General features: G+C 49.2%; 1 protein-coding gene across 1 annotated transcript in view; it reads left to right on the top strand.

The window, feature by feature from the left end:
- The window catches only part of Scarb1 (scavenger receptor class B member 1), a 68,831-nt gene that overhangs the window by 35,167 nt on the left and 14,177 nt on the right, over positions 1–19,487 (top strand). Inside the window, exons 2-7 of the mRNA NM_001244848.2 lie at positions 6,155–6,312; positions 8,072–8,213; positions 9,381–9,584; positions 11,104–11,199; positions 12,886–13,001; positions 17,519–17,685. Coding sequence (NP_001231777.1) covers positions 6,155–6,312; positions 8,072–8,213; positions 9,381–9,584; positions 11,104–11,199; positions 12,886–13,001; positions 17,519–17,685 — 883 coding nt within the window. The remainder of the gene's footprint in view (positions 1–6,154; positions 6,313–8,071; positions 8,214–9,380; positions 9,585–11,103; positions 11,200–12,885; positions 13,002–17,518; positions 17,686–19,487) is intronic.

The raw sequence follows: 19,487 nt of genomic DNA, 5'->3' as shown, positions 1-19,487 counted from the left end.
GGGAGGTTGGCCCCCGGTGGCGATCAGCATTTGGAAGCTGGTGTTCTGGGTGCTGTGCCAAACAGGGGCTCCACAGAGCCACTGGGCATTGCACAGATATGATCTGCTTCAGACGTGCACACAACTACAGGCTGGCTCCCCAGGCTGTGTACCTCATGTATGCCTCGTTTATTTTGCTTGTGCTTCCTATTCTGTTCAGTTGCTGGGAAATTACACCCTATTTGACTTTACATTTTATCTTTTTTAAAATTATGGGTGAATTTTAGTTTGGATATACAATTTAGGGGCCAGCGAGATGGCCCAGTGGGTGAAGGCACTTGCTACCAAGCCTGATAGCCTGAGGTCAATCCCTGGGGCCCACATGGTGGAAAGAGAAAACCAATTTTTACAAGTTGTCCTCTGACTTCCACACATGTTCCTTGGCATGTGCAAACCCACACACTTACCCGAATACTAAAATAACTTCAGTGATTAAAAAAATAAAAACCAGGGCTGGAGAGATGGCTCAGTGGTTAAGAGCACTAGCTGCTCTTTCAGAGGACCTGGGTTCAATTCCCAGCACCCACATGGCAGCTCGCAACTGTCTGTTACTTCAGTTTCAGGGGATCTGACACCTTCACACCAATACACATAAAATAAAATTAAATAAATTATTAAAAAAATAAAAAATAAAAACCGTTATTGAGACATGCCAGCCTTGTCTGACCTGGAGCTTCGCACAGTAGGACTCACACAGTAGGACTCACACAGAAGGCTTTGCTTCTGCCTTTTCTGCCTCCCGTAGTACTACATTGCACCCTTTCTTTCCCTTTTCTTTTTGAGACAGACTTTTATGTTCCAGGCTGGCCTTGAACTGACTATGTAGCTGAGGATGACCTTGAACTCCTGATCCTCCTGTGTCTGCTTCTGGAGTCCTGGGGTGACAGGTGTGGACCACTCCACCTGCTTTATTCAATGCTGGGAATGGAGCTGATTTAACTCACCAGGTCACACTCAGAGTCATGACACCCATGGGGCTTGTCTTGTGTTGTCAGAGGCAGGTTGGTAATCTCCCAGCAGCTCTCCAGATGTTTCCTAGAGCCTCGTTTCACAAACACCCCTGTCATGGGTGGACCAGAGCCCGGCACACTCTCACAGCTGGCCAGCCTTTGCTGGAACTCCCTCCCTGGACTTTTTCCTGGCACAGCTTGTTTTGTCTTTGTTTTGTTCTCTTGCTATTGTGAGACAGACGATTGCTGTGCGGCTAGGCTTGCCTCTGCAAGGCTGTCAACCTTCTGCCTTAGTTGCCTGAATGCTGAGGTAACAATCATGCATCCCAACACACAGCTAGATCCTTTTTCTTTCAGTTTTTCCCATTTTGTCTATTTTGTCATGGTGATAGGGATTGAACCAAGGGTCTTGCACCTGCTAGGCAAGCTCCCTTCCATGGAGCTACATCTTTAGCCCTTGTCTGCATTTTTCTTTTATTTTAAATATAGGATCATTTATTTATTCTTAGAGAATTACAGCATTCATACAATGCATTTCAATGTTATATACTTGCTATTCCTCCTAGATTCTTCTATGGGCCCCTCTTTATATCTTTATATGCTTTTTTGTCCATTGAGACAGGGTTTCATTATGTAGCTCTGGTTGTCCTCAAACTCAGAGATCCCCCTGCCTCTGCCTTTTGAGTGCTGGGAGTAAAGGCGTGTACAACCACATCCAGCCCTCCTCCTCCTCCTCCTTCCACTTCCTCTTCCTCTTCTTTTTCTTTTTCTTCTTCTTTTTAGAAACAGGGTTTCTCTGTGTAGCTCTGGCTGTTCTAGAACTCTGTAGACCAGTCTGGCCTCAAACTCACAGAGACACACCTGCCTCTGTTTCCCAAGTCCTGGGATCAAAGGTGTGCACCACCATAGCCAGCATCCTTCCTTCCTTCCTTTGTTCCTTCCTTCCTTCCTTCCTTCCTTTTCTTTATTATCCCACTGAATCCAATTACTGTGGCCCATATACACATAGATGGGGACAGTTTAACACTATGTCTGTTTAACACAGTAAGTAGGGCATTCACCCCCTGGAGCCTGCGAGCTCTTAGCATCGGTTCTTGGCCAGATTTATAGTACCAGACATGTTTTTCACCCTGTGGAGCAGCCTTAAATCCAGTCAGAAGGTGGTTGGTTACCCCCATAATATTCATGCCACTAATGCATCCATGGGCATATCTTACCAGGCTGGTTATCATGGTAGCTTGCAGAGGTCACAGCTGGGTGAGACTGCTGGTGGATTTTCTTCCCCAGTAGCCTGCATAGCACCTTCCTGCCCTGTGAAATCTGAACAGCAGGGAGGAGACTTCCAGTTCAGTACCAATGTGATTTCTGTAAGTTCTGTGACCAGTGTGTGTGGTATCCTCAGCAGTAGAGTCTTACCATCAAGTTCTGGTGGGCAACTGAGAGCAATGATAACAGCCTGTATTGTTTTGATCCCCTTGACCAAGAACTTGAGGGGATACTGGGTGGTGGTGGTGCACTTGTGGGGCGGAGGTGGATCTCTATGAGTTTGAGGCCAACCAAGTCAACAGAGTTACACAGAGAAACCTTTCTTGAAAAATAAAACCCCAAAACAACAAAAAAGAACGTGAGGGGAGAAACTGCATACCTGGCACTGGGTTTATCATTGTTGTTTTGTTTATTTAGTTTCTTTTTAATGAGTTTTTTTAAAGTTTATTTAATTTTGTTTTATATGCATTGAGGTTTTTCCATGGGTGTTGGGTCTCCTGGAGCTGGAGTTACAGATAATTGTGAACTGACATGTGGGTGCTGGGAACTGAACCCCAGTCGTCTGGAAGAACAGTCAGTGCTCTTAACCACTGAGCCATCTCTCCAGCCCCCCGTTTAGTTTCTTTTTGAGACAGGGTCTCACTATGTAGCCCTGACTGGCCTGGAACTCACAGAGACAGATCTACTGGGATTGAAAGTGTTTCTCACCATGCCTGACCTCAGGCTTCTTATTTACCTCTGGGAGAAGTAGTCTCTCTCTCTCTCTCTCTCTCTCTCTCTCTCTCTCTCTCTCTCTCTCTGTGTGTGTGTGTGTGTGTGTGTGTGTCTGTCTGTCTGTCTGTCTGTCAGTCTGTCTGTCTGTCTGTCTGTCTGTCTGTGTCTTGTGTTTGGAAAACAGTCCCTCATTCACCTGGTACTTGGTGATTAGGCTGGCAAGCCAGTGAGTCCCAGGGATTCACCTGTCTCTGCCTCCGGGTGAGAAGATTAGAACCTTGTGCCACTATGCCTAGCTTTTTTATATAGGTTCTAGGGATTGAACTCTGGCCATGCTCACCCAAAAAGCATTGAACCCTCACCTCCCCACTGACCCATCTTTCCATCCCTCAATGGAGTGTTCAATACCCAACCCAACTGTACACTCCTGGAAGCCTTTCTACCTTCTGGGCTGGACCCTGGGGATCCTTGGAGGCAGCACTGTCCTTAGGGAACTTTCTGCTTTCTCCCACTCTTTGTCGTAGGGCTATGATCTTTGGCCTTGGGAAGGGGGCGGGATGAACGGACTGACAGAATCAAGTGTGTTCAGCCTTGAGCTTCATGACTGCTATCTAGTCAGCCGGTCCCATCTGTGGCTTCTTTGACTGAAAAAAGAAGTGATTCCATAGTCACAGTGGGCCAGAATCCACCTACTTGACTGAGTGTGGGGCAGAGTGGGGAGGTGTCTCGACCACCCTTGACCAGCAAGAACAATGCAACACTGAGGAATCTTCTTCTCACAGTTTATTCGGGAACCTTGATTTACAGGGAGTGGCCCCGGGTAGCAGAAAACGGGGCCTGATATAGTCTACAACTACCAATCACCTAACCCCACGTGGAGCGCCAAGATAGGTTGTCTCCAAGCAGAATTAAGAGGATACATGGCCTTTACCAAATTAGGAGTTGTTTACCACAGAGAGCACTTGCCGTCGGGCTGGCGGAAGGCAGAAACCGGCGCCATCTTTTAGGAGCGGTACTCTGCAGCTCCCAACAGGGAGGGTCACTTTTCACTAGGCTACATGTGATGCCAGGAGCCTGCCTGATCAGTCACTGCTCCTTGTCAACTGTCATTTAAACCTCCCAGTGGCCCATGAGGTAGACAACACTATGCTTGGTCCCTGGCAAGACCTAATATGTCATCAGGGTGAAGTGACTATGATAGTCGCTCCCTCAAAGGGCTCTGGTGCTGGCCAAAAATGGGAAGTACAGTACAGAGGGCAAGGCCTGGCATGGGGCACCCAGGGACACTCTGGCTACTGCTGCCAGGGTCCTGAAATGCCTCTCTATTTGTGCCAGATATTCAGGCTGTGGTTGAATGGCGGCCACAGCTGTAGTAAGGTGTGCCGTAGCCTCTCCTAGTTGGGGATTCATACTCAGAAGACAATTTACATTCTTGAGTCCCATGGAGGACAGGCTAGATCCAGTGTGGCTTCAGTGACAGGTCTTTGTAGTATTCAAGAACAAACCCAGGCCCAGAGAAGTTAGCTGGGCCTGGGAGGGTGTTGACCCAGTGTCTGCCTGCCTTGGCATCCACCCTGACCTGCCAGCTCTGGCCTGCCACCGCCTCTAGGGCCTCCACTTGTTGTTTCTGGCTGTTTGGAGAGAGTGGGATGGCTGTCCTTGCCCTGGAAGGCCTAGTTTAAAGACAGTCGAAGGTGATGTAAACTGCCCGAGACCTGGCATTAGGACATTGCTGTCTCTGATGAGCTGGGGGTGGGGGCTTAGCTCTATGGAAAGCAGTGGTCAGAGGTCAGGGAATGGCCCACCTCTTCCTTCTAGCCTTTGGGAAAATTGGTGGTTTTCTTTTGAAACAGAGTCTCATTCATCATGTATCCCAGGCTGACCTCAAAGTTACTGTCTTCCTGCTTCAGCATCCCAAGTGCTGGGATGACAGTCCTGAACCTCCATGTCTGCTCTATACAGCTGGGGATTGAATCCATGGCTGCCTGTTTGCTGGGCAAGCACTGAGCCCCAGCCCTGGCTCTGCCTGGTGTTTTTCTGTCACCTCGAAGCTGGTGACTGTCAAGAATCCAGTCCTCTTCCCTCTCCTTGCTTTCTCAACATGTCACATGGCACTGGCTTCCTTCCCCTCAAAGCACAGAGGCCATGTCCCTCTGATTCAGTTAAAGTCCCACAAGGCTGGACACAGACAGTCTGTTTCATTTGCACTGCTGTCTGCCACTCCTGGAACCTGACCTGTCAAGAGTAGCTGCTCACAGCATGCTTGATGAATGAATGAGTGGACAAATGAAGGAATTAATGAGTGAATAAAGAAACAAATGGATTAGCAAAGGAACAAATCAAAGCAAATCAAAAAGTGAAATAATGAATGAATGAAAGTCTTTAACTGGGGGCTTGTTTACAGTTTCAGAGGCCTAGTCCTTTATCATGGCAGGGAGCATGGCAGCAAGTCACGTGAGCACGGTGTTTGAGGAGTAGCTGAGACCTTACTTACATCCTGATCCACAGGCAAAGAGAACTACCATGGGCCTGGAGTGGGCTTTTGTTTCTTTGTTTTGTTTTTATTTTTATTTTTTTTTGAGACAGGGTTTCTCTGTGTATCCTTTGCTGTCCTGGAACTCATTCTGTAGACCAGGCTGGCCTCAAACTCAGAGAGATGCTCCTGCCTCTGCTTCCAGAGTGCTGGGATTAAAGAGGAGCACTTGCACCACCCTGCTTCAGAGTGGGCTTTTGAAACCTCAAAGCCCATCCCTAGCAGCATACCTCCTCCAACAAGGCCACACCTTCTTTTTTTTTTTTTTAGATTTTATTTATTATGTATACAACATTCTGCTTCCATGTATATCTGCACACTAGAAGAGGACACCAGATCTCATAACGGATGGTTGTGAGTCACCATGTGGTTGCTGGGAATTGAACTCAGGACCTCTGGAAGAGCAGCCACTGCTCTTAACCTCTGAGCCATCTCTCCAGCCCAAGGCCACACCTTCTAACCCTTCCAAACAGTTCACCAACTGGGGACCAAGCATGCAAATAGAGAAACCTGTGGGGGCCATTCTCATTCATATCACCACAACCACCTTTCCTGCCTCTTTGGGGTCCTTGGCACAGGCCAGTCTCAGGCAGCTGTTGTGAGCCTAGGTGGAGAAGCCCCTTCTCAGGCTCTTCCCTGTGTCTCCCTACAGAATGTCCGCATAGACCCCAGCAGCCTGTCCTTTGCAATGTGGAAGGAGATCCCTGTACCCTTCTACTTGTCCGTCTACTTCTTCGAGGTGGTCAATCCCAGCGAGATCCTAAAGGGTGAGAAGCCAGTAGTGCGGGAGCGTGGACCCTATGTCTACAGGTGAGACCAGGCCGGGAGTGGGGTGGGATGGGGGAAGAGGGACATGGCTGTGGTGGTGGAGGTCTGCTGTGCCAAGCCTTGGCCATTGCTCCAGTGGTGGGCCAGGCACAGAAGGGGGAGGCCATAATGGCTGACCATTTCTTTAAGGAGTGATGTTGTGGGCCTGGGGTGAGCGTGTGTGTGTGTGTGTGTGTGTGTGTGTGTGTGTGTGTGTGAGTGTGTGTGTGTGTGTAGGTATGTGTGTGTAGGTGTGTGTGTAGGTGTGTGTGTGTGTATGTGTGTGTATGTGAGTGTATGTGTGTGTGTAGGTGTGTGTAGGTGTGTGTGTGTATGTGTGTGTGTATATGTGTGTGTGTATGTGCGTGAGCGTGTGTGTGTGTGTGTGTGTGTGTGTGTGAGTGTGTATGTGTGTGTGAGTGTGTGTGTAGGTGTGTGTGAGTGTGTGTGTGTAGGTGTGTGTATGTGTGTGTGTGTAGGTGTGTGTGTGTGTGTGAGTGTGTGTGTGTAGGTGTGTGTGTAGGTGTGTGTGTATGTGTGTGTGTGTGAGTGTGTGTGTAGGTGTGTGTGTGTGTGTGTGAGTGTGTGTGTGTAGTGTGTGTGTGTAGGTGTGTGTGTATGTGTGTGTGTGTGAGTGTGTGTGTGTGTGTGTGTGTGTGTGTGGTGTGTGTGTGTGTGTGTGTGTAGGTGTGTGTGTATGTGTGTGTGTGTGTGTGTGTGTGTGTGTGTGTGTGTGTGTGTGTGTGTGTTAGTGGAGGGGGTGCAGAGGGCATAAAAGGGGCAAAGTGGCTGCCTATTGCGTCAGGAAAATTAGACAATAGTGTAGAAGTGAAACCAGTTAACATGGCCCCTGAGAAGTGGGCCACAAGCAAGTAGGATACAGAGAGCATGGAGGGTGCCTGTGTCTTAGTTGACGTGTCCTGTGTAGATCTGTGTGGGCCTGTGTGAGGAGACTTGTGACTTCAAGGATGGAGGGGGACGTGTGGCCCTGGAACAGTGGGATGAGCCATGCAAAAGTCCCGAGGTGGGAGAATGGTGGCACTGGGGATCAGTGAGGAAGCCAACTTGTGGTATGGTTTCCCCTGGGGCTGAGAACTACAGGGCCTGGGGATTGCCTGCTAGCAGCTCTCTTGGTTCTCAGTGGGGGTGGCCACCTGCTGAGGTGGGAGTATTATTGTTTCACCCTACAGATGCAAAAACTGAGGTCCCAGAGGTAGAGACTCATTCAGTGTCACATGTCCCAATCCTGGGCTCTCATGGATGAAAGAAACTATGGATTCTAAGAGTAGCTGCCTGGTCCTCCACTCTTAGGAAGGAGTTTTACTTCCATAAGCCTGTTTTCCCATCTGTGAGATGGAGATAATAGTACCCACTGTGGGTGCATTCAAGGACCAGATGAGATGTTTAGTTTGAGTCTCTTAGTTTTCAATAAACCCTCAGTAAATGCTGGTTGTGTAGATATCTGCTTGGTGCTGGGTGCTGATTGTTGAGTGGAAGTGAGATGTGGGGACTTGGGGTGCTTTCCATAGGGGCTTAGAGAACCTGGAGGTGGGTGAAGGAGAGCAGAGAAGGTTGTTGGTGGTAGTGTCTGGCCATGGGCAGACGCTGGGGTGTATAGACAAGAGGAGGCAAGCTTGGCCTTGGTGCTGTTGGGTATCAATGCACTAACACTATGGGGTCCCTGGCTCCCAGGGTATGCTGGGAGCTGAGGGGAGCATCCATATGGCCTTACACACCCAGCTGATCCAATGTGTCTCCACAGGGAATTCAGACATAAGGCCAACATCACCTTCAATGACAATGATACTGTGTCCTTTGTGGAGCACCGCAGCCTCCATTTCCAGCCGGACAGGTCCCACGGCTCTGAGAGTGACTACATTATACTGCCTAACATTCTGGTCTTGGTGAGGCTGTGGCCCTGTGTCTACCCCATGTCTACCCCGCTTTCTCCCACAGTGTCTCCATAGTGACCACCCCGTCCTTCTCATTGCCTCACTTCCCATCTGAGACTCTGGGATTTCCCTTGGGGTTCCTGATGAAGCCTGAAGGTCAGCGCCACTGGGGACCAGTGTAGCAGGGTCACATGATCTAGGCAGGTGGGAGTCAGGAAGAGAAGCCATTTATTGAGCACACTGTGTTGGGAGTTGCTGGGTAAGTGCCTCAGTGCATGCTGGGACCCACTCAACTCAGAGCAGTCCCAGCTGTCCTGGGGAGGAAGCAAGAGTGAGGGCAAGATATTTGAAGAAAGTTTCTTTCTAGCCAAGTTCCGCAGCCCTTTAGTCCCACATAAACACAGAGAGGCTTGTAGTAATTATAAACTGTTTGGCCGATGGCTTAAGTTTCTTACTAGCTAGCTCTCTCTTAATTACTAACCCATAACTGTTTGTTTGTTTGTTTGTTTGTTTGTTTTTCGAGACAGGGTTTCTCTGTGTAGCTTTGGAGCCTATTCTGGCACTCGCTCTGGAGACCAGGCTGGTCTCGAACTCCCAGAGATCCGCCTGCCTCTGCCTCCCAAGTGCTGGGATTAAAGGCATGAGCTGGAGGGAGAATTTTTGTTTTTAATCTTTATTTATTTGTCTATTTATTTATTATCATTATCATTGTTTTTTCATTATCATTACTTTGAGACAGAGTCTTACTATGCAGCCCTGGCTGTCCTGCAACTCATTATATAGACCAGGCTGGCCCCTCAAACTCACAGAGATCCGCCTGTCTCTTCCTCAAGTGCTGGGATTATAGGTGTGTATCACCACATCTGGCACGTGGCTCCTTTTTAAATATTAAGAAACAACAACAATCTGTTCTGTGCCCCAGCTCTGCAGTGTTTCCTGGTGGTTCATTGGCTTCTGTCAGGCTCTGCAGTAACAGTGGCTGAGTAGGACCTTTGAACTTCATGACTGCCTTGGAGTTCACTTAGTCAGAACCCCTTGGGCATTATTGCCCTGGCAACAACAAGGATCAGGGAAGGGTCTACATTGAGGGCCTGAACTCTTTGCCTGAAACCTGGCTGAAGATGGTGGAGGGTGTCCCACTATGTCCATCTCCCCAGTTCCATGTCCTTGCCTTTGCAGGGGGGCGCAGTAATGATGGAGAGCAAGTCTGCAGGCCTGAAGCTGATGATGACCTTGGGGCTGGCCACCTTGGGCCAGCGTGCCTTTATGAACCGAACAGTTGGTGAGATCCTGTGGGGCTATGAGGATCCCTTCGTGAATTTTATCAACAAATACTTACCAGACATGTTCCCCATCAAGGGCAAGTTCGGCCTGTTTGTTGAGGTTAGTGTCTTCAGTCCACATAGACTGTTGTGAAAGCCCCCGGTCAGGCGAAGACCCTAACACATCGTCTTAAGCAAAATAGGGAAATTAGCAGCTCATGAAACAGAAAACACCAGTATTGCATTCAGGTGTGGACTGATCCAGTTTAAGGGGAGGGAGGGTGTGACTGGGGTTTAGTTTAGAAAACTGGAGGCTTTGCTGCAGGAGGAGGAGGACTGGGTTCTTGAGATGCAGACCTCAAATGTCCCATCAGTGCTACTCAGAGGTGCCCACTTATTCTCAGTCTTGGCCTTCGGTAACCTGAGGTAAGATCTGACCCTTGACCTCAACTCCCTGCTCCAGCTCAGCTTTCCCCAAGGGGTCTGCTGATGGGGTGGGCTTGTAGTGAGGGTCAGTGACATGACCCAGTCACGTGCACCTCCAGGACCTGTTACACTGGGCATAGATGAAATTCAGTGTTCAGTTGTTAAAAGCATTGACTACTCTTCCAGAGGACCCACGTTCAATTCCCCGCACCCACATGGTGGCTCACAATCATCTGTAGCTCCAGTTCCAGGGGATCTGATGCCCTCTTCTGGCTTTCTTAGTCACTGATGTGTATGATGCACAGACATAACATGCAAGCAAAAGACTCATAAAACTCATAAAACAGAAATACATACAGTCTTGTGGAGAGCAGGCTATAGGAAATCACCGTGTCTCCCAGGTGAAGACCCTGTGGGGTGAATATGTAACAAGATGGGCAGTGGTTAAATGCCCAGGGTCAGAGCTTTTATAGTCAGAAGCCCCGGGTAGAGCCCTGTTTCTGTACCTGCCCTTCCCAGTACCCCTATACAGATCCCCATTCTTCTCTCACAGCTGAGGTTGGGGCTCCTGGGTGGGGCTCCTGTGGGGATAAGCAAGGAGACAGAACACATTCCACCAAGTCCTGCTCCCCAGCTGTTCTGCTTAGCCTATCTGGGATTGACAGAGCTATTGCTCCTATGACCCCTGGTCCATTCTACCATTGCTGGCCCTTCCATCAAGCTTCTAGATCCTTCCACAGCACTCTTTTCCCTGGGGAATTTGTATTGAATACTTTCTTTCTTTCTTTTCTTTTTGGTCTGTTTGTTTTGAGACAGGGTCTCTATGTAGCTCTGTCTGTCCTGGAACTCACTATGTAGACCAGGCTGACCTTGAACTCAAAGATCCATCTGCCTCTGCCTCTTGAGTACTGGGATTAAAGGTGTGTGCCACCATTCCCTACTTAAATGCCTCTTTTTTTTTTTTTTTCTTAATTAGCTGTTGGGCTTGATGGAGTAGGCTTGCCATCTCTGTACATGGGAGTATGAGGCAGGAGGATGGCAAGTTCAAAACCAGCCTGGACAACTTAGTGAGACCCTGGGTCTGTCCCCATCACTGAGTCAGAGCAGCAGTGAGGGGAGCCATCCACAGCTGAAGAACAGGCAGGCTTATGCCTGTGTCCAGGTCTCGTGTCCCCATCTCAGGGCTAACGACACTGGTCCCTGCCTCTTTGCAGATGAACAACTCAGACTCTGGGCTCTTCACTGTGTTCACGGGCGTCCAGAACTTCAGCAAGATCCACCTGGTGGACAGATGGAATGGGCTCAGCAAGGTGAGCAGGAGGGGAGACAGTCCCTATCCCCTGAAGCACGGACTAGATTGGGGACAAGCCTTGGGGGACAGCAAATGCTCTGGAGAGGGTGCCAGGGTCATCCGAGGACTTCAAAGGTCTAGGAACTGTCCCTTCAGTGCTTCTGCTGGGAACTCCTCACTCTTCTGTTCCTGCGTTTCCACTAACAGGGCAGACAGGAAGACATTCCCATAAAGATAAGACAATGGAGGCCCAGCACCTTGCCTTGACCCACCAGGAAACCCCCAGCACTGCTTGTGGGACCCGGCTTCCTGGCCATTTACCCACCACCACGCCTCTGTGTATCCAGAGAAATGTGTTTTCCTTCCTTCTTTGAATACACAGAAATCCTGTTGTGTGCTGTTTTGCAGTTGGCTCTCCTCCTTAGGACGTCTTTGTGTATATTGTGTTTTTGTGCTGTTGTGTTTGTCAGTTACTGAAGATGGAGCCTAGGCCCTGTGCATTCTTTACAGAGGCTCTACCACTGAGCCAAGCCCCCTGCCCCTCACTAGGGGATTCTAGGTGGGAGCTCTACCACTGAGCATACCCCCAGCCCCTCACCGGGGAACTCTAGGCAAGCTTTACCTGCTGAGCCATCTCACGTCACTGTCCTTTTTCTTTTTCTTTTTCTTTTTCTTTTTCTTTTTTTCTTCCTTCCTTCCTTCCTTCCTTTCTTTCTTTCTTTCTTTCTTTCTTTCTTTCTTTCTTTCTTTCGGTTTTTCAAGACAGAGTTTCACTGTGTAGCCCTAGTTATCCTGGAATTTGCTCTGTAGACCAGTCTGACCTCAAACTCACGGAGATCTACCTGCCTCTGTCTCCTGAGTGCTGTGATTAAAGGCGTGCTAAATCACCACCACCCTGCTAAATTATTATTTTGAAATAAGGTCTCATTTTGTATCCCAGGCTAGCTTCAAACTTTCAATCCTCCTGTCTCAGTTCCCTCCTGAGTGCTTAGATCATAGATGTGTGTGCTAACACACCCAGCCAGCAGCTGTTGTCAGTGGGTGCTGTTCACATTAACTAGATTCATCCTTCCTTCCTTCCTTCCTTCCTTCCTTCCTTCCTTCCTTCCTTCCCTCCCTCCCTCCCTTCTCCTCTTCCTCTTCCTCCTTCTTCTTCTTCATTTTTAGTTTTGTGAGACACTAAACTCACTAAACTCAGAGTAGCCCTGGCTTGCCATGGAACTCACTCTGTAGACCAAGCTGGCCTCAAATTCACAAGTGATCTATCCACCTGCCTCTGCCTCCAAGTGCTAGAATTTAGGGCATGCACCACCATAGCTGGCTTGAGTATTGGTTCTGAGTTCTAATCTTCCTGACTAGAGGTAGGCACTCTGATGGATGGATTCTATTTCCAGGTCTTCAGCTGCTCCTGTTGTCGCCTTAAAGCTGGCATTTCCCAGCTTTCCTTGTTTGCAGGGTGTGTATGCTGACTTCTACTGGGGAGGAAGCAGGAAGATGTGGGCAATGGGCCCATTGTACGGATGACTTAACTGAGTCCCAAGCAATGCTGTATGTTCAGGCCCACTGTGGGGAACAGGAAGCTGGGCTGGATGCTCTGTCCTCACAGCCTATTCTGTGCCAGGGTTGGGTATGATGATATCTGCACTGGAGCATGTATTGGATGCAAGCCTTGGCTGTCCCTCAGGGTTGTCCTGTCTTCCCACAGGTCAACTACTGGCATTCAGAGCAGTGCAACATGATCAATGGCACTTCCGGGCAGATGTGGGCACCATTCATGACACCCCAGTCCTCGCTGGAATTCTTCAGTCCGGAAGCCTGCAGGTAAAACTTGCATGGGCACACTGTACAGGTGAATCTGCTTCTGAGATGATTTAGGGTCCACTCAGGTAGCTCCTGGGGTGTGTACTAAAAATGCCTGGCCCTCTGTGTACTATGGCTCAGTTTATTTCTTGTCACCGTGACAAAATACCTGACAGAGGTGACTTTGGGGGGTGGGGATTTATTTTGGATTTCCATTGACAGAGGTGACTTGGGGGATTTATTTTGGATTTCCATTGCATGAGGATTTGCACCTTGAAAGTTCATCAACCTCCCAAACAGCCCCCCCCCCACGTCCCTGCTGGTGTCTAAGAGTACAAGAATGTAGCCTGATTGCCTTGACTTTTCATGGGTGCCACAGCTTAGGCAGAGCCCAGAGAGCTGTCATGATGGTGGTAGTGACAGGTGATGGCAGGAAAAGGTCAAGGTCTCAGGTGAGCTAGAGGGCTGGGGTCTCTGAACCTTTGACTTCGAGGTAAAGTTCCCTCTCAGTCTACCGATCTCCAACTCCCCTGCCTCAGAGGTGTGCTGAGGTCTTGTAGCTTGGACTTCACCATCCCAGGGTCCCAACTGTTGCCTGAGAAGACATGGTGCATCTCTGAGCCCATTCCCAAGTGGTGCCCTAGCTGTTCCATTCTGGCCACGCTGGAGGTGACCTTGGCCTGGGAACTCACTGGGCTGACCTTAGAACCCTCTGCCTTTCTAGCTAACATAGATAACTATGCTCTGTGCCAGGTGTGAGCACAGCCATGATGGGGTGAGCAAAGTCTGTGCCTTGGTGCCTGCCTGTGTCCCATTGGGTACTTTCAAAAGCAGAACTTTGTTACTTTTTTAAAAGTATTACTATTTTTCAATTATGTGTATCTGTATGGGTTATGTGCTCATGCATGCAGCTGCTTGTGGAGGCCAGAAGAGAGAGTGGGATCACCTGGAGCTTGTGTTATGGGTGGTTGTGAGCCGCCAATGTGGGTGCTGGGAACTGAACTTAAGTCTTCAAGAGGAGCAGTAAGTGCTCTTAACCATTAGTCATCTCACCAGCCCATTAATTGTGCGTGCGTGCGTGCGTGCGTGCGTGCGTGCGTGCGTGCGTGCGTGCGTGCGTGCGTGCGTGCGTGCGTGCGTATGTGTGTTGTTAATAATGGAACCCAGGGCCTCAAGTGGTCTGCCCCATTCCCCTAAGTTCAGACTTAGAGAAAATATCTTCAGCCCAGCCTCTGTCGGTGACAGAGATGACTGAGATGGCTCAGGGTTGCAGAGAGGCTTGGTCAGTAAAGTGTTCACCATTAGCAAGAGGACCCGAGTTCAGTTCCCAGAACTCAGTAGCAGTGTGTGTCTAGAAATCTAGCACTGGCAAGGTGGAGACAGGAGAGAGCTGGAAAGCCATCCAGCCTGGCAGAGTGGATCAGCTCCAGGTTCATGGAGAGACCCTGTCTCAAAAATAAGGTGGAGGGGCTGGAGAGATGGCTCAGAGGTTAAGAGCACCAGCTGCTCTTCCAGAGGTGCTGAGTTCCATTCCCAGCAACCACGTGGTGGCTCACAGCCATCTATAATGAGATCTGGTGCCCTCTTCTGGTATGCAGACATGCATGCATGCAGAACAATGTATACACAATAAGTAAAATCTTAAAAAAAAAAAATAAGGTGGAGAGTGATTGAAAAAGAAATCTGGTGTCAGCTTCTGACCTACAACACACAGGCATGCACACACGCGCACACACACAAACACAACCACAGACATAAAAATATCTGTATACTCGACACAAAGAGAAATGAAAAGTTGAGTTTCTCTCTCAGGTTTTGAGCTTTCCGTACAGGAACAAACTGGCTTTTGAGCATGTGGCAGGCGGTGTTATGTGGTGGGAGGCCTAGGGGGTGTGGCTCAGCGGTGCAACACTTGCTTGGTTTACACGAGGCCCTGGGTGCAGCCAGATTAGTGCTTCTGATAAGCCTGTGACTGAGCAAGATGTTCAGCTCAGGGCTGGGAAGCAAACATGAAACTAAGGAAGACCTGGGATCCCACAGCCCCTTTCAAGGCCGCCCTAAATGACCCGAAGCCCTACCATTAGATCCCACTTTGTTTTCGAGACAGGATCTTTCTGTGTGGCCTTGGCTATCCTGGAACTAGCCTGTAGAAGAGGTTGGCCTCTGCCTCCCAAGTGCTGGGACTAACGGCGTGCGCCACCACTACCAGTCATAGATCCCACTTTTTAAAGATTTCCCCAATCCAGTAGCACCCCTCCTCCACACACACACCCTGAGACCAGCCCTTGACCTCAGAGCTCTTGTGAGACGCTCATCCACACCCCAGCCAGTTGTTCTCTGTGTTTCTATTTTCCTCATCCCTGGAACCATTGCTCTGCACCCTCCTCTGTTTGCCCTCGTCTAGAACCCTGTGAGAGTGGGATGCAGGCCAGGTGTCCCTCTCCATCAACCCTTCAGGGAGTGCTCTCCAAAAACAAAGACATTTTCTTACACAGTCACAAGGGTCAACACCATTGACTCGGTAAGATCCTCTGAGCCCAGTACTGTTGCATAAATTAGAAAACAAACCGTGCTTATAATTTTAGATTATGGTCCATCCTTGCAGGTGGGGGTGGGGACCAAAGCAGGAACTCCAAGCAGCTAGTAAGTTCACTTACAAAAGCAGAGAGTCATGAGTGGGCTCATGCCTAGGACTCAGATAGCTGGCTCCATTCTTATATAGTCTATGACCCAAACCTAGAGAGTGGTGCCGCATACCATAGGCTGAATCTTAAGGGAATCAAGACAGTTTCAGAGGCCAGCCCAATCTAGACAGCCTTCAATTGAGAGTTTCCTCGAAGGAGATTCTAGATATGTCAAATTGACAAGAATTACTATCACATTGTATGAAAATAATGTTTTATTTGACTAAAATATTTATTTGTTAGATATATTTTACTTATCTGAAATATTATTCTAAATCTGGGGTGTCGCCGGGCATTGGTGGCAGACGCCTTTAATTCCAGCACTAGGGAGGCAGAGGTAGGTGGATCTCTGTGAGTTTGAGACCAGCCTGGTCTACAAGAGCTAGTTCTAGGACAGCCTCCAAAGCCACAGAGAAACCCTGTCTTGAAAAACCAAAAAAAAAAAAAAAAAAAAAGAAAAAAAAGAAAAAGAAAGAAAGAAAGAAAAGAAATCTGGGTGTCAGCTGGGCAGTGGTGTTGTGCACTTTAATCCCAGCACACAAAGTAGAGGCAAGTGGATCCCTGTGATGTTGAGGCCAGCCTGGTCTACATAGCCAGTTCCAGGCTAGCCAGGGCTATATAGAGAGACTACAGGGCTACATAAAGAAAAAAATAAAAGGAAAGAGAGGGGAGAGATCCAGTGTCTTATCCTTTTGCAGTCCGTCCCATTTGTACTCTTCTTTTTTTGAGATGGGGTGTCACTGTGTAGCCCTGGCTGTCGGGGAATTCACAAAGATCCTCCTGCCTTTGCCTCTCCAGTCCTAGTAGAAAAGCCGTGAGTCACTATACCCAGCGCTCTTGACTCTTCTCATTTTGAGGATCTGGCAAACGTGTGTGTGTGTGTGTGTGTGTGTGTGTGTGTGTGTGTGTGTGTGTGTGTATGTTTGTGGGGTGTGTGTGCGTGTGCGCGCGCGCGTGCGCGCTGGCCATGGACAGAGTAGGCTACCCAGTCCTTGTTTCAATCAGAAGTATGTGTGTCTGAGGTTAGACAACAGGGTGAATGGATGGAACAAGGGCAGTCTGGAGAACTAGTCTGATGTTTGCATTCCAGGCTGAGAAAGAGATGGGATCCAAAGGTCCTGGGGCAGGAAGGGGTGTGTTTGAACAGCACCTAGGAGGCCCCTGGCTGGTGGAGTGAAAAAGGAGGAGTGAGGGAAGCTTCAGGTGGCATCCCACTGCAGGGTGACAGCAGGGCCATGGTGATTGTTCCTCAGCATTGTCCAAATGCTGGGACCATTGCCCAAACCCTGGCTTCCACAGTCCTCTGTGCTCAAGAGAGCATAGTGCCAAGCAGTGGTGGCACACGCCTTTAATCCCAGCACTTGGGAGGCAGAGACAGGAAGATCTCTGTGAGTTCCAGGCCAGCCTGGTCTACAGAGTGAGTTCCAGGACAGACAGGGCTACACAGTGAAAACCTGTCTTAAAAACAGAAAAGAGAGAGAGAGAGAGAGAGAGAGAGAGAGAGAGAGAGAGAGAGAGAGAGATTTCATTGGAAGTGGAAGTGGATGGGGCTTTGTAAACTTCAAACTCTCTCAGGTGACTGACCACGCTTAGTACAACAAGACCCTGTCAAGTGCTGGCTTTCTTTATTGTTTGGGGAATAAGGAGAAAATTTCCAGGTGGGCAGTATGGGTGTGACTTTGCCCCCATTCGTTTTTGTTTGTTTTTGTTTTTATTTTGATTTTTTTGAGACAGAATCTCATACCATCAAGCCTGGTCTTGAACTTGCTATGTAGCCAAGAATGACCGTGATCTCCTGATTCTCCTCCCTAGTAGAATACTAAGAATAGTTCTCACTCTGCCTCCTCCCTGCAGGTCTATGAAGCTCACCTACCATGATTCAGGGGTGTTTGAAGGCATCCCCACCTATCGCTTCACAGCCCCTAAAACTTTGTTTGCCAATGGGTCTGTTTACCCACCCAATGAAGGTTTCTGCCCGTGCCTTGAATCCGGCATTCAAAATGTCAGCACTTGCAGGTTTGGTAAGTGTTCTGTCGGTGCTCCGTCCCCGCCTCCAGGCTGAGGTGAAGGTGGCACCAGGATTTTATCTTCCAGCTTGCAGTCCCTTTAATCTCTGGTCTCTGCACCCCTGATGATCTCAGTGCTACAGATAGGGAGCTAAAGATAAGTGGAAAAGATAACAGCACCCTGATAAATGTCCCACCAGCACTCATTATCCACAGGCTATGTTGCTCCGAAGTCCGAAGGGTCCTGCCCTGAGGTTAAGATCTGACAATGGGCCCTGATTCTTGGTCATGGAGAGGAGTCTGCCCTCATCCCCTTCCACCTTCTGGAGTTACCACATTCCTTGGCTTGTGGCCATTTCGTTTCAACCTAGCATCCAGTTTGGGACCAGGTAGTGCTGTGTGGCCCAAGTTAGCTTCTAACTTCCATCCCTCCTGCCTTTGCCTCCTGTGTGCCGGGATTGTGGCCACACACCCTGACACCAGATCCCCAAAACACTTCATTCTCTGACCTCCTCCTCTGCCCAGCTCCACAGTTTTCAGGACCCCAGAGGCTAACTGGATCGGGGACACTGTGAGACTTAAAGAATCTGAGTGACAGCCGATTTTTAGCCTGGTGGCTATGGTTGTAACTCCTTTGCCCGTTAGAATGTGGGTGGAACACCCCTTGGGGCCATTCACCTGCTGAGGAGCAATGACTTGGCAGACTCTAACTGGCAACTCTGCTGTTGGTAAAACTTTCCTCTTCAGCCGAGTTGGGTATAAATCTCGGGTTCTGGCTGTGTCCCCTGGCATCTACTCTGAGTTCTAATTGTGTGCCAGACCCTGCTATGCCCTACCTCTGTTGCTCAATTTGGATACTTGGGTGTCAGCTCCAGGCTGCACCCCTCACCTGGTGGTCAGGCCTAGGCAGCTCCAGGTACCTCCCACGTCGTGTTTCTCCTTCCCACTAGTGTCTTCCCCAGTCTGCCACTGTGGTCCCCTCCGTCCTTTGCCAGGTCACATTGCGCCAGATGTGAATCAATGTGAAATTAAAAGCTTCCTCTGTTCATACCCTCTCAGAGGCCCTCCCTCATCTTCTGGACCTCTTTGGCCCTCTGGCCATTCTCTGTACATTCTCTTTGTCCCTCCCTAGTGCCTGCTCATGGCAGCCGATGTTATTTAACCCTTCTTTGCCTGTCCCCTCCCTAGACTGCAAACCTTGTGCCATTGTGTGTCCGTTCCCCCACACACACACAACCTTATAATAATGGTTCACAAAGTGTTAAAATATGCAGAGACAGAAACTGGAAAGCCCAGATGGGTGGTGGTGGCACATGCCTTTAATACCAGCACTCAGGAGGCAGAGGCAGGGTGATCTCTGTGAGTTTGAGGCCAGCTTGTTCTACAGAGTGAGTTCTAGGACAAGCTCCAAAGCTACACAGAGACACCCTATCTCAAAAAACAAAAGAAAGAGAGAAAGAAAGGAAGGAAGGAACGGAAAGGAAGGGAGGGAGGGAGAGAGGGAGGAAGAAAAGAAAAAAAGAAACCATTAGGCCTGAGGCAGGCTGGTGACCTGGGTCTGGTGGTTGGTGGACGCAGCCTCTCTCTGACTGGCTCTGACTTTTCAGAGCCTGTTTGAGTGGAACACTATCTTATAACTAGAGAAGTGAGCTCTGGGGATACTGCCATGGGGGGGTGAAGAAGGGAAGTGAAGAAATGACAGATCCTACTCTGCGATTTCCCCTTGTAAGACAGAGCCTACAGAGTCACCTGCTGCATAGAGCCAGCCTGGCCTGACTGGGGAACATGTTGGTTAGTGGGGTTCAAGCTTCCAGGGC

Source organism: Cricetulus griseus, chromosome 4, assembly GCF_003668045.3.
Source record: "Cricetulus griseus strain 17A/GY chromosome 4, alternate assembly CriGri-PICRH-1.0, whole genome shotgun sequence".
In the NCBI taxonomy this organism is placed as follows: domain Eukaryota; kingdom Metazoa; phylum Chordata; class Mammalia; order Rodentia; family Cricetidae; genus Cricetulus; species Cricetulus griseus.
The sequence above is the reverse complement of the archived record's forward strand: the minus strand, read 5'-3'. Positions and strand labels throughout refer to the sequence as shown.